The following is a 20,464-nucleotide window of genomic DNA, read 5'->3' as shown; positions in this document are numbered from 1 at the left end:
TGGTGCTGCTTCTGTTCCGGGTCCTTCTGGCCTGGGATCTGGTCCCTGCTGGCTCTGGGCCCGCCGGCGATTGCCCGCTGGCCGCCCATTCTGGCCGTCTGCTGGGCGTGGGCCTTGGCTCCGCTGCTGGGGTCTCGGGCGGGGGGCTCTCTGGGCCCTCCCCTCGGGGGTGGGGTGCTTGGGTGTGGGTGGGTGGGGGGGCGGGATGCTGGCGGGGGGCCTTGGGGTTGGGGGTTGGGGTTGGTGGCGGGATGCGCTGGGTGCTCGGCTGCATGGGGCTTCCTCGGATGTGTGTGTGGGAGGCGGTGGCTGCCTCTCAGCCTGGGATCTTGGGGGCGTCTGGGGGGTTGCTCAGCCATGGGGGGGGGTGGCCTGGGGCTTCCTGGCCTCCGCTCTTTCTGCTGGCCTGGCTGCATCTGCGGGCCCGGGGCAGTTCCTGGGTTTGCGGTTGCGGTTTTTTGCACATATACTGGTATACGATGCACTGGCACGCCTTGGGATGTGGGATAAAACTCATACTGGGCTTAACTTTAGACAAGTTAATCCCAAATACCTGCTTTAGGTACTACCACTCACTCATTCCCCCTGTCCACAGCCACCACCATATATAAGCTTCACACTTGTCACTATACTGGCTTGATTACACAACATAATAAGCACAATATATTCTACAACTTCACATCTCACCCTCACTGTAAAACAATCTATTCTTCCCCACCCTTTCTATTTCCTACCTTGAGTCTCTCCTCCCTGCTCCCTTTCCCCTCCCCCTCGCTCTCCACTTAGTTGTAACACTGCTCTCCCTTTTTATATCCTCCCTATAATAAAAGATTTCTTACCCTTCCTTAGGGAGGGCTGGTGATGGTCACAATTAAGCAATAAAATAAATCAATTTATTTTATTGCGATAACAAATCAAGCATTGCTGTCTCATAATGATTGCACTTCTTGTAGTGTTGATCTTTGACAGCATGTGCAGACAAGAGAAAAAAAAAAAAAAAATAAAATAAATAAACATGACTTCCATGCAAAGTTTTTTTCAGGATTATATATATACAGTATATATATATATATATATATATATATATATATATATATATATATATATATATATATATACAGTATATATATATATATATATATATATATATATATATATGCCAGTAATCAGATACCCTGTAGGAATAATAAGCTGGCCAAAGGATGAGATACAGACCACAGATGTTAAGACGCAAAAGCTCCTAACCATGCACGGAGGGTTCCACCCCAAATCCAGCACTCTGAGACTGTACGCTAGCCGGAAGGAAGGAGGACGAGGACTAGTGAGTGTGAGAGCCACTATCCAGGATGAAACATCCAAGATCCATAAGCACATCAAGGACAAGGCTCCAACAGATGACGTGCTCAGTGAATGTCTCAGACAATGGGGAACAGAAGATGAGGTGCTGGAGGTTCCATCATGGGAGGACAAGCCCCTACACGGGATGTACCACCGAAACATAACTGAAGTGGCGGATATCAAGAAATCCTACCAATGGCTAGACAGAGCCGGACTAAAGAACAGCACAGAGGCACTCATCATGGCTGCACAGGAGCAGGCCTTGAGCACCAGAACAATAGAGGCTCAGATCTACCACACCAGACAAGACCCCAGGTGTAGACTGTGCAAAGAGGCCAATGAGACAATCCAGCACATAACTGCAGGGTGTAAGATGCTGGCAGGGAAAGCTTACATGGAGCGCCATAACCAAGTGGCTGGCAAAGTGTACAGGAACATCTGTGCAGAGTATGGGCTGGAAACCCCAAGGTCAAAGTGGGAAACACCTCCAAAGGTGGTAGAGAATGACCGAGCCAAGATCCTGTGGGACTTCCAGATACAGACAGACAGAATGGTAATGGCGAACAAACCAGACATTGTGGTGGTGGACAAAGAGCAGAGGAAAGCCGTTATGGTCGACATAGCAATACCAAGCGACTTCAACATCAGGAAAATGGAACACGAGAAACTAGAGAAATACCAGGGGCTCGGAGAAGAGTTGGAGAAAACCTGGAGGGTGAAGGCATCAGTGGTGCCCGTGGTCATTGGGGCACTCGGGGCAGTGACCCCCAAACTGGAGGAGTGGCTCCAGCAGATCCCAGGAAATACATCAGACATCTCGGTCCAGAAAAGTGCAGTTCTAGGAACAGCAAAGATACTGCGCAGAACCCTCAAGCTCCCAGGCCTCTGGTAGAGGACCCGAGCTTGGAGGAAAAAAGAGACCGCCCGCGGAGGGTGAGGAAGAGATTTTTTTATAAATGTCTTTATTGTATGATATCTATCTTAACTGCTGTAATTTTTAACATTTGTAGACATAAACAAGAGTTCCATGAATCAGTGATTGATTGCTCAACCTCATGGACCGGAAGTGTGTCTCCGTGTAGTGAAATTGAATTGCATACAGTGAATCTGAATTTTGAATATTTAATTTTTGGAATGTATTAAGAGGATTTTTTTTCAACAGGAAAAATAGAATTTCAAGTTACTCATTTAGTTTCAAAACAATTTCAAGTTACTAATTCAGTTTTAAAACAGTAAATTCAAATTTACTTTCAAATTCAATACAAACTATTCAAATTCAGTTTCTAGTGGCACAAATCTCAGCCCATATATAAGTCACATTACTAGTGAATTGAAACATTACTATATAAATAAATCAAAACCAAAAAATGAATATTACGTAAAACATGCTCATGATATGTGATTAAAGGACCCAGAGGTGGTGTAATGAATCTACTGGTGCTCCTCATTTCTTGTGATCAACTTCTGTGTGTGTTGACGGCTGCTGTTAGTGGTATTATAATGTGTAAAATAAATATTTTTTACTGCCCTCAAAAAAGCTGTAATTGTTTTTGCAAAAGTGTCAAATCGTAGAAGTTCTAACATTTACTGTTACTCACATCGGCCTCACATTCAATAGTCAGTCACCAGTTTATCTGGATATTATTTGGACCGTAACACCATAAAACAAAGCTACAGCATGAGCAGCTTTTTACGAGCTAAAACATCCACAGACTGAATGAAAACATGCGCAGGACCAGAAAACTGCTGAAATAAATCCTAAACAGTCCTATTGCTTGAGGAGGCCTGGTCCAGGACCTGGGGAGGGAAACGAGGTACAGCAGACTACAGTTCTAGCTAATTATCCAAATATCTCACTAACAGAACAAGTCTTGATGGCGACCATCAAGAGACAAATGCTTTAAATGAGCATGAGCTAAATCATTGTTAATTGAGCGGCCTGAATTGGCTACTTCTGCTAATATGCAATGATGACATTATTTCTAGTGTTGTCAATGGATTAAAACAATTGTGTGATTAATTAATCATGCTCTGTAAATAATTATTAATTATTCTCTTTTTTTAAATCGCACCTAAAAATTGCTGAAAAATGCCCTCAACTTCAAAATCAGAATTTCTTTATTAATCCCAGGAGGAAATTGCTTAAACTTGAGGTATTTTAATTACATCATTGTGGCAGATCAAAACATTTATATATAACAAAGTGGCTTTATAAAGTCATTTATTGTTTGTTTTTAGCAGACTAGAACAGAAGCAGGCATAGACATTTACATTCCTCTGTATTTGAGACTCGTCCCGAGGGCTGCCTGTCATATTGATGTGTACTTTTGTCAATCTCCAAATAATAGAAAATACAAATGAAATAGATATGGTTTTATTGTCATTCATACATATATTAAACACCATAGTGAACAAAATTTTCCACACAGGGCTTTAAAAATAAAAGCATAAAAACACACAATAAAAACACAGTAAAAACAGGATAAAACATACATTTAAAACAGTGATAAAGTGCTACCACAGAATTAGTATTCAATTATTGCACTGGGTTTGTAATAAGTTAACAAATAAATCGTCATATGTAGGGCTAAAAGTTAGCACATCATAAACAGTAAGAACACTTTTCTGACACCGAACTTGTTGCTTTCTCTCTCCTTCAGATAATAATACATGAGTTTGAGTGAGTTTGTTCATTTGTCAGACACGGCTTACAGTATGTAGCAGTTAGCACTGTCCGAGCTAGCAGCTCTATTCAGATGGTAGTGAAGGCTGTAAAGCTCCAGTGATAAGGCAAACTCTTTTGTAGCACTTATGGGGCTGTCTCGTATCCTTTTTGTATTTAGTTAAGGCAATGGAGTTACCTTCAATTTGAATACCTGGACAGAAGGGATGATGGGCCAGATCAGACAGATTCTAAATTCGTAGGAGCCTCGGGTGCGCAACAACATAGGATACGTACACAGATTTAGAAAAATCAATTTGCATTTATTTGCAACTTTCAAGTTTAACTGTGCACAATGTTTAACAAAAATAGAGCATGCTTGAGAAAATAATAAAATAAAATACCCTAAAAAATATACTCCAGTCCTTGAGTTTTTCTATAGCTCTCTGAGTGTTCGTTTGAATATTTGTCTCAGTTTGTGGTGTGTGTGATTGTATTGAATCCAATCCAAAAAAACCTGACCTGGAAACAGGTCAGAATGATCCAGCTTAACTACAGTATGTCCTATAATAACTATAGTGGCTACTAGTAAAGCTTTTACAATCAAAGTCGCTTTACAGAATTAAGGGATTATTCTTTCACTCCACACTTAGTGGTGGTAAACTACCATTGTAACCACAGCAGCCCTGGGGCAGATTGACGGAGGCAAGGCTGGTAAAGTGAGCCATCGGCCCCTCCGACCACCACCAACACTCACTACATTCATACTAGGCAATGTGGGTGAAGTGCCTTGCCAAAGGACACAATGACAGATACCACTGAGGTGACTGCCACCCCACTGTGGCACCTGGAATTCTCAGTGGTCTCCCATCCAACTACTAACCTGGCTCAGACCTGCTTAACTTCCGAGATCTAACGGGATTGGGCAATGACAGGCTGGTATTACAATGCTTTGCTTAGCTAGAGTTGGTTTTAGCTTACCAATCTCCATTTATTTTACAACATAAAGGCTGCTACTTGCTTTCCCATCACCAGCACAAGGCCTCTTTCAGTCTGCTTCTCCCACGTGTCTGAACAGTGCGCGCAGGCCTGACTGGGAGGGGACATTTGATCTTATTGGCTAATACTGATCTTATACTATGATACGATTGGCTGCCCAGTGTGTCAACAAAAATACTTTCTAAATGATCAATACGTTTTTAAAATATTTTTTAACAATATTTGTCAGCATATTAATTAACATTTATTTATATACTTTTACCAAAATTTATTCCTGTCATAAAATTAGGGTTTTTAATCACAGTAGTGTCAATATTTACATTTTGAAGCACATTTCAACACTGGGGTTACATTTTCATCCACAATTTGCACACAACTCGGCTTGTGTTTTCCATCCGGTGTTTTTAAAAGCCAAAATTAACTCAAACGAATCTGAGCAGCTCGGCACTCTCCTGTCTTGTACTGCAGACTTTGTATCAGTATTATGGGTGTACTGGGACCTCTTACAATAAGAAAGGTTCCGTGCTGTTTGGAGCGCTAAAAAAAAAATGCGAATAACAGCATAATTTTTTTTAGCTCGTTCATTTTTCCTGTAAATAATGAATCGCAATTAACGCGTTAAAATGACAACCCTAATTATTATAATATAATATAATATAAGGGGGTGTGCTTGTCCCAGCACACCTCATCATGTTTAAAATAGCTGTTAGGAACAAAAGCTATTTGACCAGGCCCAAAGTATGATAAAAACATCCCCTGGTAGTAGTATAAGTTCTTTGATTGTTGTGACTGAATAGACTCATTTCATGTGACGTATGCATACTAAATTAGGTGCATGCGCACGCAGACTCTTTGCATTGTACTAACATCAGCATGCGATTGAAACACTTTTCTTTTCGTATAAAAACAACATTGCCATTGTGCTGCGCTGTTGATTGTACAAATAAGAGTACCAACAATCCACAACATAAATTTTACAACATACTGGCTGGTGGGCTCCACACACACACACACACACACACACACACACACACACAAAGAGAGAGTGCTGAAACATTCTGGATAAAGTAAAAATCAGCTGGTTTATGATAGAGATAAACAGCATCGATTTGCCAAATATCCACGTTATGTTTGTTCAGAAGCGAACATGTCAACATAATCGCTGCTGAGGCTAAGGTGCACAGGAGCGGACGGAGCGCTATCTCAGTGGAGAGCCAGTAAAAAGTGGCCATTAAAAGCTGTAAATGGACTGATGTGCAGACGTGGGACAGTGAGGTGGAGATTAAATGTAGAGATAGAAACTCATCCATTGAAACTGATCAGAATACGCGGAAATACACAGAAACCTTCGATAACAGGAGTACTGTTATATGTATGCTTTTAGGCTTTCTTTCATATATACACTGGGTTTTTCAGGTATGTATAAATGTCTGGTTTATGAACATCAGGCGAGGAGCGCACATTGAATGACCACTCGTTTTCAGGAATGCTGAATGGGTCCCGCAATCGTTCACCTGTACTTAAAGTGAGTTTCCTTAAATAAGCGACCGTGTCCTCAGGTGACAAGCTTTCTACGTGCTTCAAACTACTTTCAGGCCTTAACAGCGGTTCATTCATTGCCACTTTTCAATTTTTCAAGCTACACGTATGTAAACAACATAGTTTCTGCACCATGCGCGCACACGTCAGTCACGTGTCTCATGTTTGTACTCATTGAAATCCATCTATAAGGACCTCTCCGGCTCCTTTCTGTCACATTGGTGCTGATTTGTGACAGGCTGCACAAAGCATCCACATCAGTTTCCCGTCTCTGCCACTTTTTAAAAAATTCACTTTCATACTCAACAGAGAGAGGATTACAGCAGAATCATTCAAACCACGTCTCTGCTGAAATCCATCCATCAACTCTTCTCCCTGAGCAATTTTTCTTTTTTCCTCCCTAGTGAGGAGATCAAATATTTGGTACTGCTTGGTAAAATCCATTGAAAGGTTCTTAGCAGAGTCCATAATCCTTGGAAGAGTTTCATTTTTTTAAAAGCCAATTACTTTACATCAGATCAAAAGGCATCTATTTGTGCGGATAATGTGAGTTGGACTCCCTATAGTAGACACACATTCATGTATAAATATTAGTGTTTCCGTGCCACAGAACATAATCTTCAGCATACACACTAACTTCATTGCGGAAACTTTCTTTTTTTTCCCCCTTCTCCTACATTTTATTCATACTTAATCTGTGCTGAATTCAATTTCCCTCTACAGGTGTGATTGGACAGGGAAAGTCAAGATTTTTCCCACTATGCCACTGAACCAACAGTCTCAGTGTGCTCAGGCAATCACAACGAGTTGGATTCTGGCTTTGTCTGTGGTTCTTGTTTTCCAGGTAAAATTACCTAGACCATATTCTAGCATTTCTTGTTTATTTTAACATCATATGTGTGCTTTATATTTCACAGCCTTTTAATAAATAAATTGTTTCTGCTGTAGTTTTCTAGCAATTCATCTAATGTATTTAGTATATATATTGAATTACTTAGCTATAAAATATAAATTAAGATTTAGAATGCTGTTGCCCCCATTTCACTGTTGTTGTCATCCCATCAGGGAAAAGCCTGAACTATATTTGTAGTGTAGGAAGTGCAGGGTGTCAGTGTGATATCAATGTTCCCATAGCACCAGTGGTTGTGATTCAAACAAACGGGTTGATTACAATCTCAGCAGAAGCTTGATAACTGCTTGCTCATGTATTTGAATGTGATGTGCTGAAGCTGTAACACTACGAATACAAGTAAGGCAAATTATATTTCTATGACATATTATAGTATATCTAGACCCATTCCTTCTTTATTTAAAAGCTACATTTCATTACCCCAAGCATGTAATTGTAATACTGCTGTTTAGTCAGTAGGGGCTTGGCACCTGAGACGGATCCAAGTTACTTTTACCCTATATGAGCTGATTAAAAAGCTATACAGTGGACTCTTAGTTGCTTTCAAATTAAAAAATAACAAAAAATAAATAAATGTGAATGAACTTATTTCCCCTCATTTTTTCCTTTTGAAGTATTGCTGGGTTAATTTATGAAGAAACCATTCCAATTCTTGAGCAGAAGCAGAGAAAAAGAAACCCAAAGCTCATGATACATCTTTTTGGTCACTGAGAAAATTATTTATGTGCTCCAAATTTGCATCATACTTTCTACATCCCCCCCTGTGGTTTCTTTTCCTATTCCTTACTTCATCATTTTGTAAACACATAACACAAGGACAAAAACCACTGGGACCCGACCACATAATGTTTTTATTTCATGTTGTGTCTCACTGCAGGATGTGGCTCATGCTGCTCCATCAGGAGACAACAAGCTGGTTCGTACAACCAGAGTGAGGAGGCAGATCCCAGGGGAGGATCTGCCTTTCACAGCTTCCTCATCCAACCAGACTCTGCGGGAGCAACCATTGGTCTTTAACCATGTCTACAACATCAATGTCCCCTTAGATTCTCTGTGCTCTGTTGATCTGGACACCTCAGCTCCACCAGCTGCTGGTGATGGTGACGTTGTCTAATTGATTTCAAGCTATTGTTAAAACTAGCTGTGATTTTTTTTTAACCCACCGAGCATTAAATTTTGTTCACATACAACTTGCATCTTTGCAATGTCTTTTTTTCCTTGTTATTTTTCTTTCTCTGTAGGTCCGCGGGCTGAATTGGGATCTAGATCTGCTGTAGAGGGTCCAATAGATCCATCTGGACCATCGGAGTACATGGAACAGACATTGGATTCTGACAGCCAGGTAGCTCTGTTTAGCATCAAACACTTAAGAGCCCTCTGCAATATCAGTTTCCATTCGCTTAGTACTAGGGTGACCATGTCCTGATTTCCAAATAAGAGAAAACCTCACCCAACCTCACCATACTCAAAAAGTACTTGATGTATACTTAAATATACCTTGTAATAGAAATATACAATTGATTGGGTCGTTTTTATTTAGCAAAACACCTTCTCTTCATAACCAAAAACTAATATCTCTGCAGCGTGCTGGATGCTCTTGCTAAACAAAATGGCTGCTACGATGGCTTTCATTTCATGTGTGAGTCAATTACAGTAATTGAAACATAATTCACAATAATCAATCTCATAACCCACTGTATTTGCTCAGCATCAGCTCATAATTAGGTCCACATGATTTTCTTTAATGAGATGTTGATAAAATCATATTGACGTTTAGTAAGTTGTATGCAGTCAATGTGGCAGGTGGTATTTTTTTTTTTTTTTTGCTGACCCACAGTGTTGTACATAACAATGGTAATTTTTGCTCAGAATTAAGTCACTGTAGAATAATGAAATTCTAAGGCGTCTTAGTCATTAGTAGTATGACAAAGTCACAGAGGCCAACTTTTTAGTTAAAGTTAAACTGTATGTCAGAAAGCCACTAAAGCCAACATTAAAACATAATTTGCAATTTACCACTAGAATAATCAGACACTGTAGGGCCTGGAGGGTCAGTCATCAAGTAATATAAACACTATTAGGCAGTTTAATATGTGCTATATGAACTATTGCCTGTTTAATATTTTGGTGATTTTAATTACTATACCTCTCGAAGTCTGTGACTATTCTAAAAGAGGTAAACAATGGATTAATAGATCCATACACATTCTATAAACTCAAGCATGCACACAGAAACAGACTAAATGTGATGTGCATCTGCAGAAGCACAGAGGGATCTATCTGGAATATTTTCTTGGCATACCCCTCCTCATCATTGTCAATATTACATTTGATTTTGTATCATCACCTTTTAAGAACTAACCTAACATGTCTGACATGTCTGGCAATTTCAATATTATATAAAATAAAAAATTCTTACAGTTATTCTGAAAAGAACCCTCACAGTCATAAGAGACACTTTCTTTTTGTGTTTTTTGTATTTATTGCTGTAACCACAGTCTACCCCTTTTACAGGTTACATTTACTCACCGCATCAACATCCCAAAAGCAGCATGTGGCTGTACAGCTACAACCACAATTCAGCAGCTTGCCATCAGGGTGGAGATGTTGGAGAGGGAGGTGTCCGTTCTCAGAGCCCAGTGTGGATCTGGATGCTGTGGGGAGAGTCCAGTAATGGGTGAGGGCTGGCAACAAAACAAAATAAGATTGCAACAGGGTTTTTATAATAACTTTTTGTTGAATCAGATGTACTACAATCTGACTAAAGACACATGAGAGATGAAAGCTGAATGTTGATGCCAGAGGAGAACTGGATTTTGTTTCGTTGTTGCACTTTCACAGAGGCAAAATATTACTATGCAGACGATGCCATCTTCATCTTTCTGAGGAGTCCAAGATGGGTACAAGTTACAGCATTAATCATAGTTAAATGATCTGCTCTATTGACAATATCACCATACTCAATTATTTTCTGCCAATATTCTGTTTTGGTGATTGGAATATGTTTATATTAAGCTGCCACAGAGTAGGAAGTGTTCAGCTGATGTACACATTGTATCATGTATCATTTTACATTTCATTTTTTGGTCCTCTTCCGCAGGTCGTTTTGACTTTGTCCCAGGCTGCAGCAGCCATGGCAGCTTCAGTTTTGATCGATGTGGCTGCATCTGTGAGGAAGGTTGGACCGGCAAAAACTGCTCCGAACCTCGCTGTCCAAACGACTGCTCTGGTCAGGGAGTGTGTGTCGAAGGCGAGTGCGTGTGCGATCATGATTTTGGAGGTGACAACTGTTCAGAGCCGCGGTGCCCCTCTGACTGCTCAGGCCGTGGCTTGTGCATCGACGGGGAGTGTGTGTGCGAGGAGTTATTCACAGGTGAAGACTGCATGGTGGGCAGATGTCTGAATGACTGCTCAGACCAGGGGTTGTGCATCAATGGGACATGTCAGTGCCGGCCAGGGTACGTGGGAGAAGACTGCTCGCTGGTGTACTGTGCCAACAACTGCAGCAAGAAAGGAGTCTGCAAGGAGGGTTTCTGCATCTGTCAGGATGGCTTTGCTGGAGATGACTGCAATTCTGGTGAGTTTTATCCTCCCCTTTTCAGTTTGCATTTCCTAAAGTGAGCAAGTACTTTAATTTGACCTTCATGGGTCAGTTCCCTGAAGTAGAAACTCAGCACCTCCAGTAAGTGGTTCATCTTTTGGTTTTGACTTAGATTTTCAAGAAAGTACAGAATTTTAGCTAAAACAGATCTTAGAATCACACACTGCAACCTTTAAATGTTTCTCATTTGTAATCAAACAAAGAGGCTGAAGCCCAATCAGTTTTCAGAGTTCATTATATAACAGTTAGTTCTGACCAAGTGATTTGATTGGACAAGAGACATTCCATGAGTATGCACTGTACAAGCATTCAAATAGCTGTTAGTTCATTTTCAGTAAGGAGATGTTTATGTGTTGCCTGGCAACAGCCTTGTCTCATTTCCAATTGTGGGCCTATTTGTTTTGGCAGAGCCAAATAAATGATTAAACAGAAATTGTAATCTCTGTCGCTTAATATTTTTGACTAATAAGATGTGCTTGTAGAACTGTTGTATAAAAGCAATATCAGGAGAGAGAGTGCTGTTATGATTATCTATGGCACTTGGCCTGCTGCCTCGTGGCTACGACCAAACCACTCCAATGCTGATGTTTCAGCACAACAGCACTCCCTCTCGTGTGATGTTACTTAATTGTTCATCTCCTCTTATTCTGCTTTGCTCACATAGTCCTTAAATGGATAACCAAGTTTTGAATACATATTATTGAATTAATAGTTATCTTAATTGAGAGGATAAATACTCAGCATTCCGATGAGTATGCAATATACTGTATAATGTGAATCACAAATTATTTGCACATTAAAAAACACCTACCAAACATTAAGGGCCTATACGACAGCGCTGGATTTCATCTTATAGCGCTAACTTCCAGGATTTTATCGGTGTGTGCTGTCCTACGATGCTGGCTAACGTCTTAAGGGGCTAAACCACCATGGTAACTTAGTCTGAACTCCTAACCTGGTCGGGACCAGGTTTTGTTCTAACTAGGATGTGAGCAAGCATGAAAGTCCCGCCTCCTGACCAATCAGTTCTTTTATAAAACTGCACAGATGCTAAAATGGTCAAATTGGCCTGTTTGAATTAGTTACTTATGCAAGCAGAGTGAGCAGAGGACAGTGATCACATGCACCATAATAAAATGTTGGAGGTGTTAGTAAGAGAAAAATAGCCATATTGTTGAATTTCAGCAAATGCATCAACCTGGAAACTAATTTTATTAATTCAGAAAGTCTAGGATTTAAATCTCTTACTTTTGTGCCATTTTGCCATTTTACAAAAATGCAAAAATTATTTCTGTGCTAAGGTATTTAATCATGTCATTGCTTAGTGCTTTTTGTCCACACAGGGATGCGTTCCGGTGGAGTGAAAGGAGTTGCGATTGCTTGCACCAAAACTGAACCAGAATGTACATCCAACTAAGAATTGAGGGCAATAACATTTTCCGTACAAAACTTTAAGTTTAAGAACCTGTGCAGGTAATAAAAGTAGTCCAGCTGGAAGAACTTGTTTAAACAGCCTCTATATTTGTTTACCAGTTTAAAACTGAAAGCAACAAGCCACGATGGCCACTGTGGGAAAAATAAATAATCCTTCAGTAAAAGAAATAACACACTGTACTTTGCATTTAGTTGTAAGCTACGCTACAGCATGAATTTGGCAAGTAGTTAGGTTTCTTTTCTTTTTTTTTTTAATGCTCCTATCTTAGAGTATAGCAACCTGTAAAAAAAATAAAAAATAAGCTACAAGATGCTGTTTTTATCCAACCTGGGGCTAAAATATTAGACATGGTGTCAAAGCATAAACCATATGAAAGTTTAATTTTAGTTTGGACAAATTAGGGTCATAAAGCAAAGCTATATAAAATTTAAAAAAAGTACAATCCTTAAGGTGCATAGATACCAAGCATTGTCATAAATAAGTAAAAACAAATAGACTAACATAAGAAACCGACCACACAACATTCATACCACATAATTCAGTTTGACATTTGAAGACAACTGTGAAATGGCCATACAATGCATTATCCTCCATACTTGAACTGAATATTTAAGTCGTCTTAGTTTTATTATATTTTATATTTCATGAACTTCCATTGTTTATATTTTTTTCTAGTTGATTGTTATTATTTAATGTTTACATTGTTAGAGAGAGCACTGTTCACCAAGTCAAATTCATTGTGTGTATAACATACATTACATGGCCAATAAAGTTGATTCTGATTCTGATTCTGAATCTTTATAGGTGTAGGCTATAAGTATTGTGTTAAAACAATCACAGATTTATTATAAAGAAAGAAAAAAAATAAATAAAAAAAAGATAATTGATGACAGGGGGAACAAAAAAGCAGATAAAGAAAAAAACAATTAACTATGAAAGGTCTGCACACAAATGTGATGAAATTAAATAATAATGAATAAAATACAATATAAAGCCTTGGGTAGATAAAGATAAAAACAGTGACTTCATTCATCACAACGGCTTTAACAGACTTCGGAAAACATTTTTTGTCCAATCTAAGAGTAAACATTTTGAATTAAATGCATTTTTATTCTTTTTTTTTTTTTTTTTGCTAGCCTTTGTCATGCCCCTACCATCATCTTGTTGATATTGGAGAAGAAAATAGACATGCAATTGTAAAAGAGGAGGTAAAATGATATCATTGTGGCTCATTCCCAGTTAATATCCATTATACAGTAAGTGTTGAGCCCAAATTGCTTATATCTTCATAATTAGAATCTGAACTATCTCATCCTAATAGAATAAGTAGTTCAATTACCATACATTTCTTGGGTGACATGCTTTGGTGTTTCATGTTATCAGAAGTTGCGGAAAGTGGCATGAATTTCTGCTTCAATTATGGAAGCCTATAGTCTCTCACCATGAGAAATGATAAAAAACTGTGGAATTTAAATTGGATGTTAAAGGCATGCTGAGAAAGAGATAACCACACATTAAAATGGATCCATCCAAAGAACACAAAGGAAACCTGTGTGATGGACTGGCACTTAGAAAGGCAATAATTATTCAAAAGTCTTTAGATGCCTTGATGTAGAGGAATATGTGGCATTCTTGCTTTGTTTATGTCCTCTGTGTTCTGCAGTAGACACAACTGACATTTGCATAGTGCTAAAAGCTTTTTGTGCATCTTCACATATAAGCAGTGTATCACAAAAGTTCAATAATATGCAATTTTGTAGCTTTTTTAATTCACGCTCATCCATTAACAGTTCCCCCCCAAGAAATCACAGCAATTTAGCAACTATTGTGCAAAGTGCTTTGTTCCTAACAGTTAGATAATGAAGATTACCCACTCAGTTACCTTCAGAGGAGTTAACAGGATTTATTCTCTCAGATGCATCACACAAACATGTGTTTGGTGTCACCATATACATTTTAAACTGCTGCTTCTGGGATGTTTTTGTTTTCAACTTTAAAATAATGACACACAGTACCCCAATGACATTTTTCAAATCTCATAGACAGGGTTTAAAGACTGACCTATTTTACAATGATTCATTAGATACAATGATGATTTTGCTTTCATCCTATTCACTTATTTTCAAGACCTACAATTTACTTTGTTGGGGTTCGTATTCGTTCAACCCTTCGAACCCTGATGATGACAGAAAACATGCTGAAAATACACAGTTTTCTTACATTGGAAACTCTTAAATGTGTTGAGGAACTTCTGCATTTATGATGCACTCAGATGAAACGTATCACATAAGGGCAGATATCTCAGAATAAGGTCTTATAATTAAGGGTCGTGGGTCAATTTCAGTCCCTGGAAACGGACATTGGTCCTGAGATGTGGTTTTGAGCATTGCACTGATTCTCAATTTGCACCACTTTGAAACTATTTCAGCTATTTAAGTGATGTCAAGTTTATTGGACTGATCAACATAATGGCAGGAAGCAAGGTATTAGGGGTATGTATTGCCTGGTATCTGGCGATACGATTCGTATCCCAATACATAGGTCACGACACGATACGATACAATATATCCCGATATTAATGTATAAGGCGATGATTGCGATTTTTTTTTTTTTTTATATGACTTGGGAAACAACTAATCTGTAAATGTGTACACCTTCATGAGAACATTAGGTATGAAATATATTTTATTGGCATATTTTACACTCAAAACATTGGCTTTAACATGCCATGTACTAACAACTTAAAATAAATAAAAAAAATAACATACAATCTGCCTGTGGCTTTTAAATCAACTTTGACTTTAGTGCAACATGACTTTAGTGCAATTTAACTGAGGTATATGCTTAGAACAACAAATGAATGCAGAAAGTTAGTACTTTCTTTTTAGATTTTTTTTTTTTAAACCCAAGCTGGTCGACCAGCTTGGGTTTTAAAAAAAGAAATAAAAAAAAAAAAAATTGATATGGATGCATTTTCAATCAATCCGAAAATCGCACAACGTAATATCGCGATAGATCGCCGAATCGATTTTTTTTTCAACACCCCTACTGGATATGTACAATCCAATGTTATGCATTCCTAATCTAGACTTAATTTCATGTCTATTAGTTAGCTGTGTATACACATGTTAAATATGAACATGCACATCAGTGGAATTCAAACATTTTATATATGTATATATATATTTTTTCTAATGTCTAATATCACATATGCCTCCAATGTTTTCAAACTACACATTCATTTTCATTTAATTTACCAGTGTAAGACAAAAAAGCCATCCTGTACTTAGCCTTAGGATAAGTCAGTCCTTAGGTGATTTGCTGACCTCTGTTATCTTTTTGAGTGCTACCATGAAGGTCTTAGAAAATGAGTCTAACTGCATACTGATTAGAACAACTAAAACCCAAACGGCAAGATTCCTCATTAACCTTCACCAGCAAGTTTATACTTCTTAAAGAAAACCAAATAGGGCAACAAGAGCATGGGAAAGGGCTGCACAATGTTTATCACTAAATAAAAAAGTCATGTGGTTATTAATTTGTCTACAAGTTTTTTTTAAACTATATTTTTTTAGCTTCATGTTAATGTAAATGACAAATTTAACATAACCCAACAGACTCACCCAACTTCCACTTCATATCTTTCTAGTTTTTTTTTTTTTTTTAAATTTATTGTTATTACATTTTATTTTTTTACATACTCTGACAGCAGTTTATTTGGTTTTAAATAAAATAGCATTTTCTTAAAATTTGAACTTTCAAACAGAATATTAACTATCAAAGCCAATTCTACAGGTAGTACTGAAATACAAAGTAAGAAAACATGCAATGTGTTGTTGTACAGTACATGCACACAGCCATCAAGCCATGAAAAACTTGTCTTCTTGTCTGAGATTAAATAAATAAATTGGTTTTATCTCTAAAAAGATACAATCTGACAAATTATACTCACTCTGCTTTAATAGGTGGCACTGTATCTTTACAAAACAATGTGTATTGATGTAGTTCCGGTTTAACCAAAGAGAAGGATTACAACTGTTTTCCTCACATTTTTTCTCATTCTATATCTCGGGGATGATCGTTGAAGAAAATTATTGCATCCACATAATTCCAAGCTGGCTTGCCTGCATGAAGCAGCAGCTTTCTTAAAAACACATGAGATAACAGCAGGAGAGTCAGTGACAATAGTGTGTATATACACAAACACCTTACACTATGTATGCTCATACTATCCCTGAACTACACCGAAGCTAATGATGGACAATCTAAGTCCATAAAGCATGTTTGCCATAGTATTTCCAGACCCCCACATCTACATCACTTCACATCACAATCTTTACTCTAGAGAGATCATGTGTGCCAATGGCAGCAATACTGTCTGTTGCTCACGGTCTGTTGCTGACAGTTGTACAGTTGTGCAATGGCGCCTGATATTTGTAACACATTGGACAGCAACCAACACCTGCGCAGAACAATTTAAAATCTGCATGAAGATGTATTACATAAATGTAAAACTAAATAGTCTTTGTAGTTCTTTTTACCCAAGGTCTAACAGCTTTTTATGTTAGACCTTGTGGTCTGATGATGATGCAACAACATGATGTGGGTAACACATCATGTTGTTGCAATAGTAACAACATGAAGTGTTCTTACTATTACAACAACACATCATCAGTAGGGTAAACCTGTCTCACAACTGCAGAGAAAACTGATGGACATTCTTTATTCCCTGTACAGGCTGATCTTCATTAAGTGTTATGATAAGGATTCTATTTCCTAAATTTGTATTCTCAGTATGTTATATTTGTATCATCTTTATATAATAGCACGTTTTCACTGGGTGGAATTTTAAAGTCAAAGTTTTAATGCATTTCAATACATTCATCCTGCTCTCAACTGTATCAGAATCAGAATTCCTTTATAAATCCCAGGGGGAAATTGCTTAATATGTAACAGCCTGGGCAGGTACCTGAGCTTTATTTTCAACATTCCCATGTGTGCAGCTTTCTTATCTACTTGTCAGTGTAAGCTGGCGCCGGGTTGCTTATTATATGACATGACAAAGGCTATTCTCCACCTGAGATGTGGCATCCATATTACTACGTATGGTCTGGCATTCACATGTGTTTACATGAGTTGGACATAGATAGTCTAAACAACTAAACAACATATTTGTATTCACATAAGCACATGTTAGTGATGTCCTTACTTAACTAATGATGACAAGGTGAGGTACTCAATACATATTTTACCAAAAATAAGTTATCCTAACACTTATATAGACACAAACACAAAGTTACTTTCAAGCATCATTTGTTAAAGCTCCTATCTGACCTCATTCAGTCACTCTCCTTATATCCCAAGTCTTGCCTTGATATGTCTCACAATGCTAAGTTAAACTGATGAAATAAATCAAAGTGTTGCAAAAATTCTCAGCACACTTGTATAATAAAAAAATAAAAAATAAAAAAAAAACCTGTGCCCCTGTGTCAATTGTGTGAGGAAAGAGATGAAAAAAGGCCACAAAAGGTGGAGAATCCAGTCGAGGATTCAGTACCCCACTACAGTTTCACGGTGCTAAAAGATTGTTTATCACACCATCACATCCATCACTCCAACACTTCCTTCCCTATATTGTCCTTGCTCTCTTTACCTGTTACTTTATAGCGGCTATGTACTCTCCCCTAACACATCTAGTAACACATTTTAGCTTCTGCCTTTAATTCTGTCACTGTCTATTTTGCATTAATTTTTTTGTTTTTCCACCTGGAACTAGCTTGCCTTCTCCCTTTAATGTCCCACACTTGTTTCTTCATTCTCTGTCTAGTCGATTTTTGGCAGTAAGAGCTGTAAACACCCTTGCCCCTGCCACCACGTTTACATTCAGCTCTACTTCTCAAGGTGATAGCTTGACAATCTCCTCTTCAGTATCTTCTTGCTACAAATGCCTACAAGCTGGAGGACAATCTGTTCAAGTGTGAGACAGAAATCTTTCTATAGACTTTTGCTAGCTGTCTGTAACGTCATTCATCAGAACGAAAGTGTCTAAATAAATTAGTGTGGTATTTTAAAACTGGCTTATGGTTTAAGGTTGATTATAGTTGCCTGTCTTACACACATTTAAAAGATAATCAACCTACTTTGCTCTTAAAGACACGTATCCCACTGGTTAAATTGTTTGAGCAAAAGGTTAACTTTGAAGCGTTATTTAATTACTTTTCTTTTTTTTTTCTCCATGTATTTGTTGTTGTTTACTTACAGTAGCACCAGCTATGAACCTTAACGTCAGAGGAGTGACGGATCAGACAATAGACCTAGAATGGGAAGGGTCCGTCTTGCTAACAGATTTTCTGGTGACATACACACCCAGCAGCCCAGGTGGTAAGTGGCGATCTTCAGTATGTGGCTGTAATGTTACTGTTTTCTCCAGAGAGAGCTTCTTGTACTGTCTTAATCCTGTCTGTTTTGTCAGGTGTGCAGATGGAGATAAGGCTACCCGGTAATATTACCAGTTGCACTATCTCAGGGCTTGACCCCGGCCTGGAGTACAATATCAATGTGTTTGCTGTTATTAACAACACTATCAGCGGCCCTGCCAGCATTACTGTTTGGACCTGTAAGTTTTTTTTTTATCCATCCCACTAACCAAGCCCACCCATTGATCCATTCATCCATATCTAGTATGTTACTTATCATTCTACCTCGTCTCATTCACCTATTTCTCTCACTTCAAGTTTTTATTCTCATGTTGCGTGTGTTCTGATCGAGCTTGGGGCTTCAATCCCAAGGGTTCCTGTCAATGTGTCATAGTGTCCTTGGTAAAGACACTTAGCCCTAGGGTGCTCCCAATGATATCTTGCTCTCCAAAGTCTCCAAATTTTATAAGTGTTAGGAAAGTGAAAAAACTACTACAAAAATGTTGTCCTCCTCTCTTCCAAGTCACCCACAACGACTAAAGCGGTTAATGCCAGGTCTTTGATAAACATTCTAATCACAGACCCAAATGGTGCAGACTCTGGATTCAGCAAAATTCACAATCTGGCCTTCATACATAACCATTAGCCATAGTGAAATTTTAAGTAATTGAATTAGTGTAAGCCAATTAGAGTGAATGCAGTCATTTTTTCAGAGAGTACGATTTATCAGGTTTGTTTGCTAAACTTAATTATCAGAACAAAGATTATCTGGATAGATTTGGGATACAATTTGGTTGAATTAAACAAAGAGCAAAAGTTAATTTTTTTTTACCAAGAATATCTTGTTGCAAAGATACATTCTGTTGCTCTCACATATAAATGTAGATTCAAAAGAATATCAGTTTGATTTACGAGGCAGCAGTTCATGGTTTGAATCTTGATCAACGTATAATGATGTTAATAATGTAAAATAAATAAATAAAAAATCTGTAATTTTAGTGCAACATTACTCACAATTGAAATAAACACAATTATCTCATTGAAAAAGGAAGAGGAAAGTTTCAGCACTGGACACTTACAGCATTAGTTGAAGCCATGATTTATGAGCTGTGTCGGTCACTAAAGAATGATAATATATCTTTGAAAACCTCTACAGATCTTTCCAATCCGGATGGTTTAGTCTTCAAATCCATCACTGAAACTTCTGTGGAGGTCCAGTGGCAACCCTTCTACTACTCCTTTGATGGATGGGAAATCAGCTTCATCCCTAAGGTAGAGCAATGTTTCAAGATACTTTATTCAAGACTGCATTACAACTTATTTATGAACCTTGTTGTTAAATTGACTTTGAGTTTTAAAAGAAAAGAAATAAGTATTTTCAATATTCCTGATAAAGAAATACAAACTTTAATTGAATTCCACTGACTATCTCAAAATATCCTTAAAGCCTTTAAAGCATAGGTGGGCACCATAAACATAAACCTTGCTTCCTATCCCAGTTTGCTCCACAGGCTCACTCACTCACACCCACACACTGAGCTGCCTGATCTAAAACACATTCAAT

The 20,464-nt window shown here is 38.1% G+C and overlaps 1 protein-coding gene across 5 annotated transcripts in view; it reads left to right on the top strand.

Annotated features, from left to right (window-relative positions):
- The window catches only part of tnr (tenascin R (restrictin, janusin)), a 327,598-nt gene that overhangs the window by 159,608 nt on the left and 147,526 nt on the right, over positions 1-20,464 (top strand). For 4 of the 5 annotated variants that reach the window (XM_028472320.1, XM_028472322.1, XM_028472323.1 and 1 more), the window contains exons 4-11: positions 7,262-7,382; positions 8,326-8,548; positions 8,690-8,790; positions 9,963-10,125; positions 10,549-11,025; positions 18,746-18,865; positions 18,957-19,100; positions 20,057-20,172. In XM_028472320.1, coding sequence (XP_028328121.1) covers positions 7,299-7,382; positions 8,326-8,548; positions 8,690-8,790; positions 9,963-10,125; positions 10,549-11,025; positions 18,746-18,865; positions 18,957-19,100; positions 20,057-20,172 — 1,428 coding nt within the window. In that variant the 5' untranslated portion in view covers positions 7,262-7,298. The remainder of the gene's footprint in view (positions 1-7,261; positions 7,383-8,325; positions 8,549-8,689; positions 8,791-9,962; positions 10,126-10,548; positions 11,026-18,745; positions 18,866-18,956; positions 19,101-20,056; positions 20,173-20,464) is intronic. The other variant, XM_028472321.1, reaches the window with a different exon arrangement.

The sequence above is a fragment of the Gouania willdenowi genome, chromosome 17, assembly GCF_900634775.1.
Source record: "Gouania willdenowi chromosome 17, fGouWil2.1, whole genome shotgun sequence".
Classification (NCBI taxonomy): Eukaryota; Metazoa; Chordata; class Actinopteri; order Blenniiformes; family Gobiesocidae; genus Gouania; species Gouania willdenowi.
The sequence above is the reverse complement of the archived record's forward strand: the minus strand, read 5'-3'. Positions and strand labels throughout refer to the sequence as shown.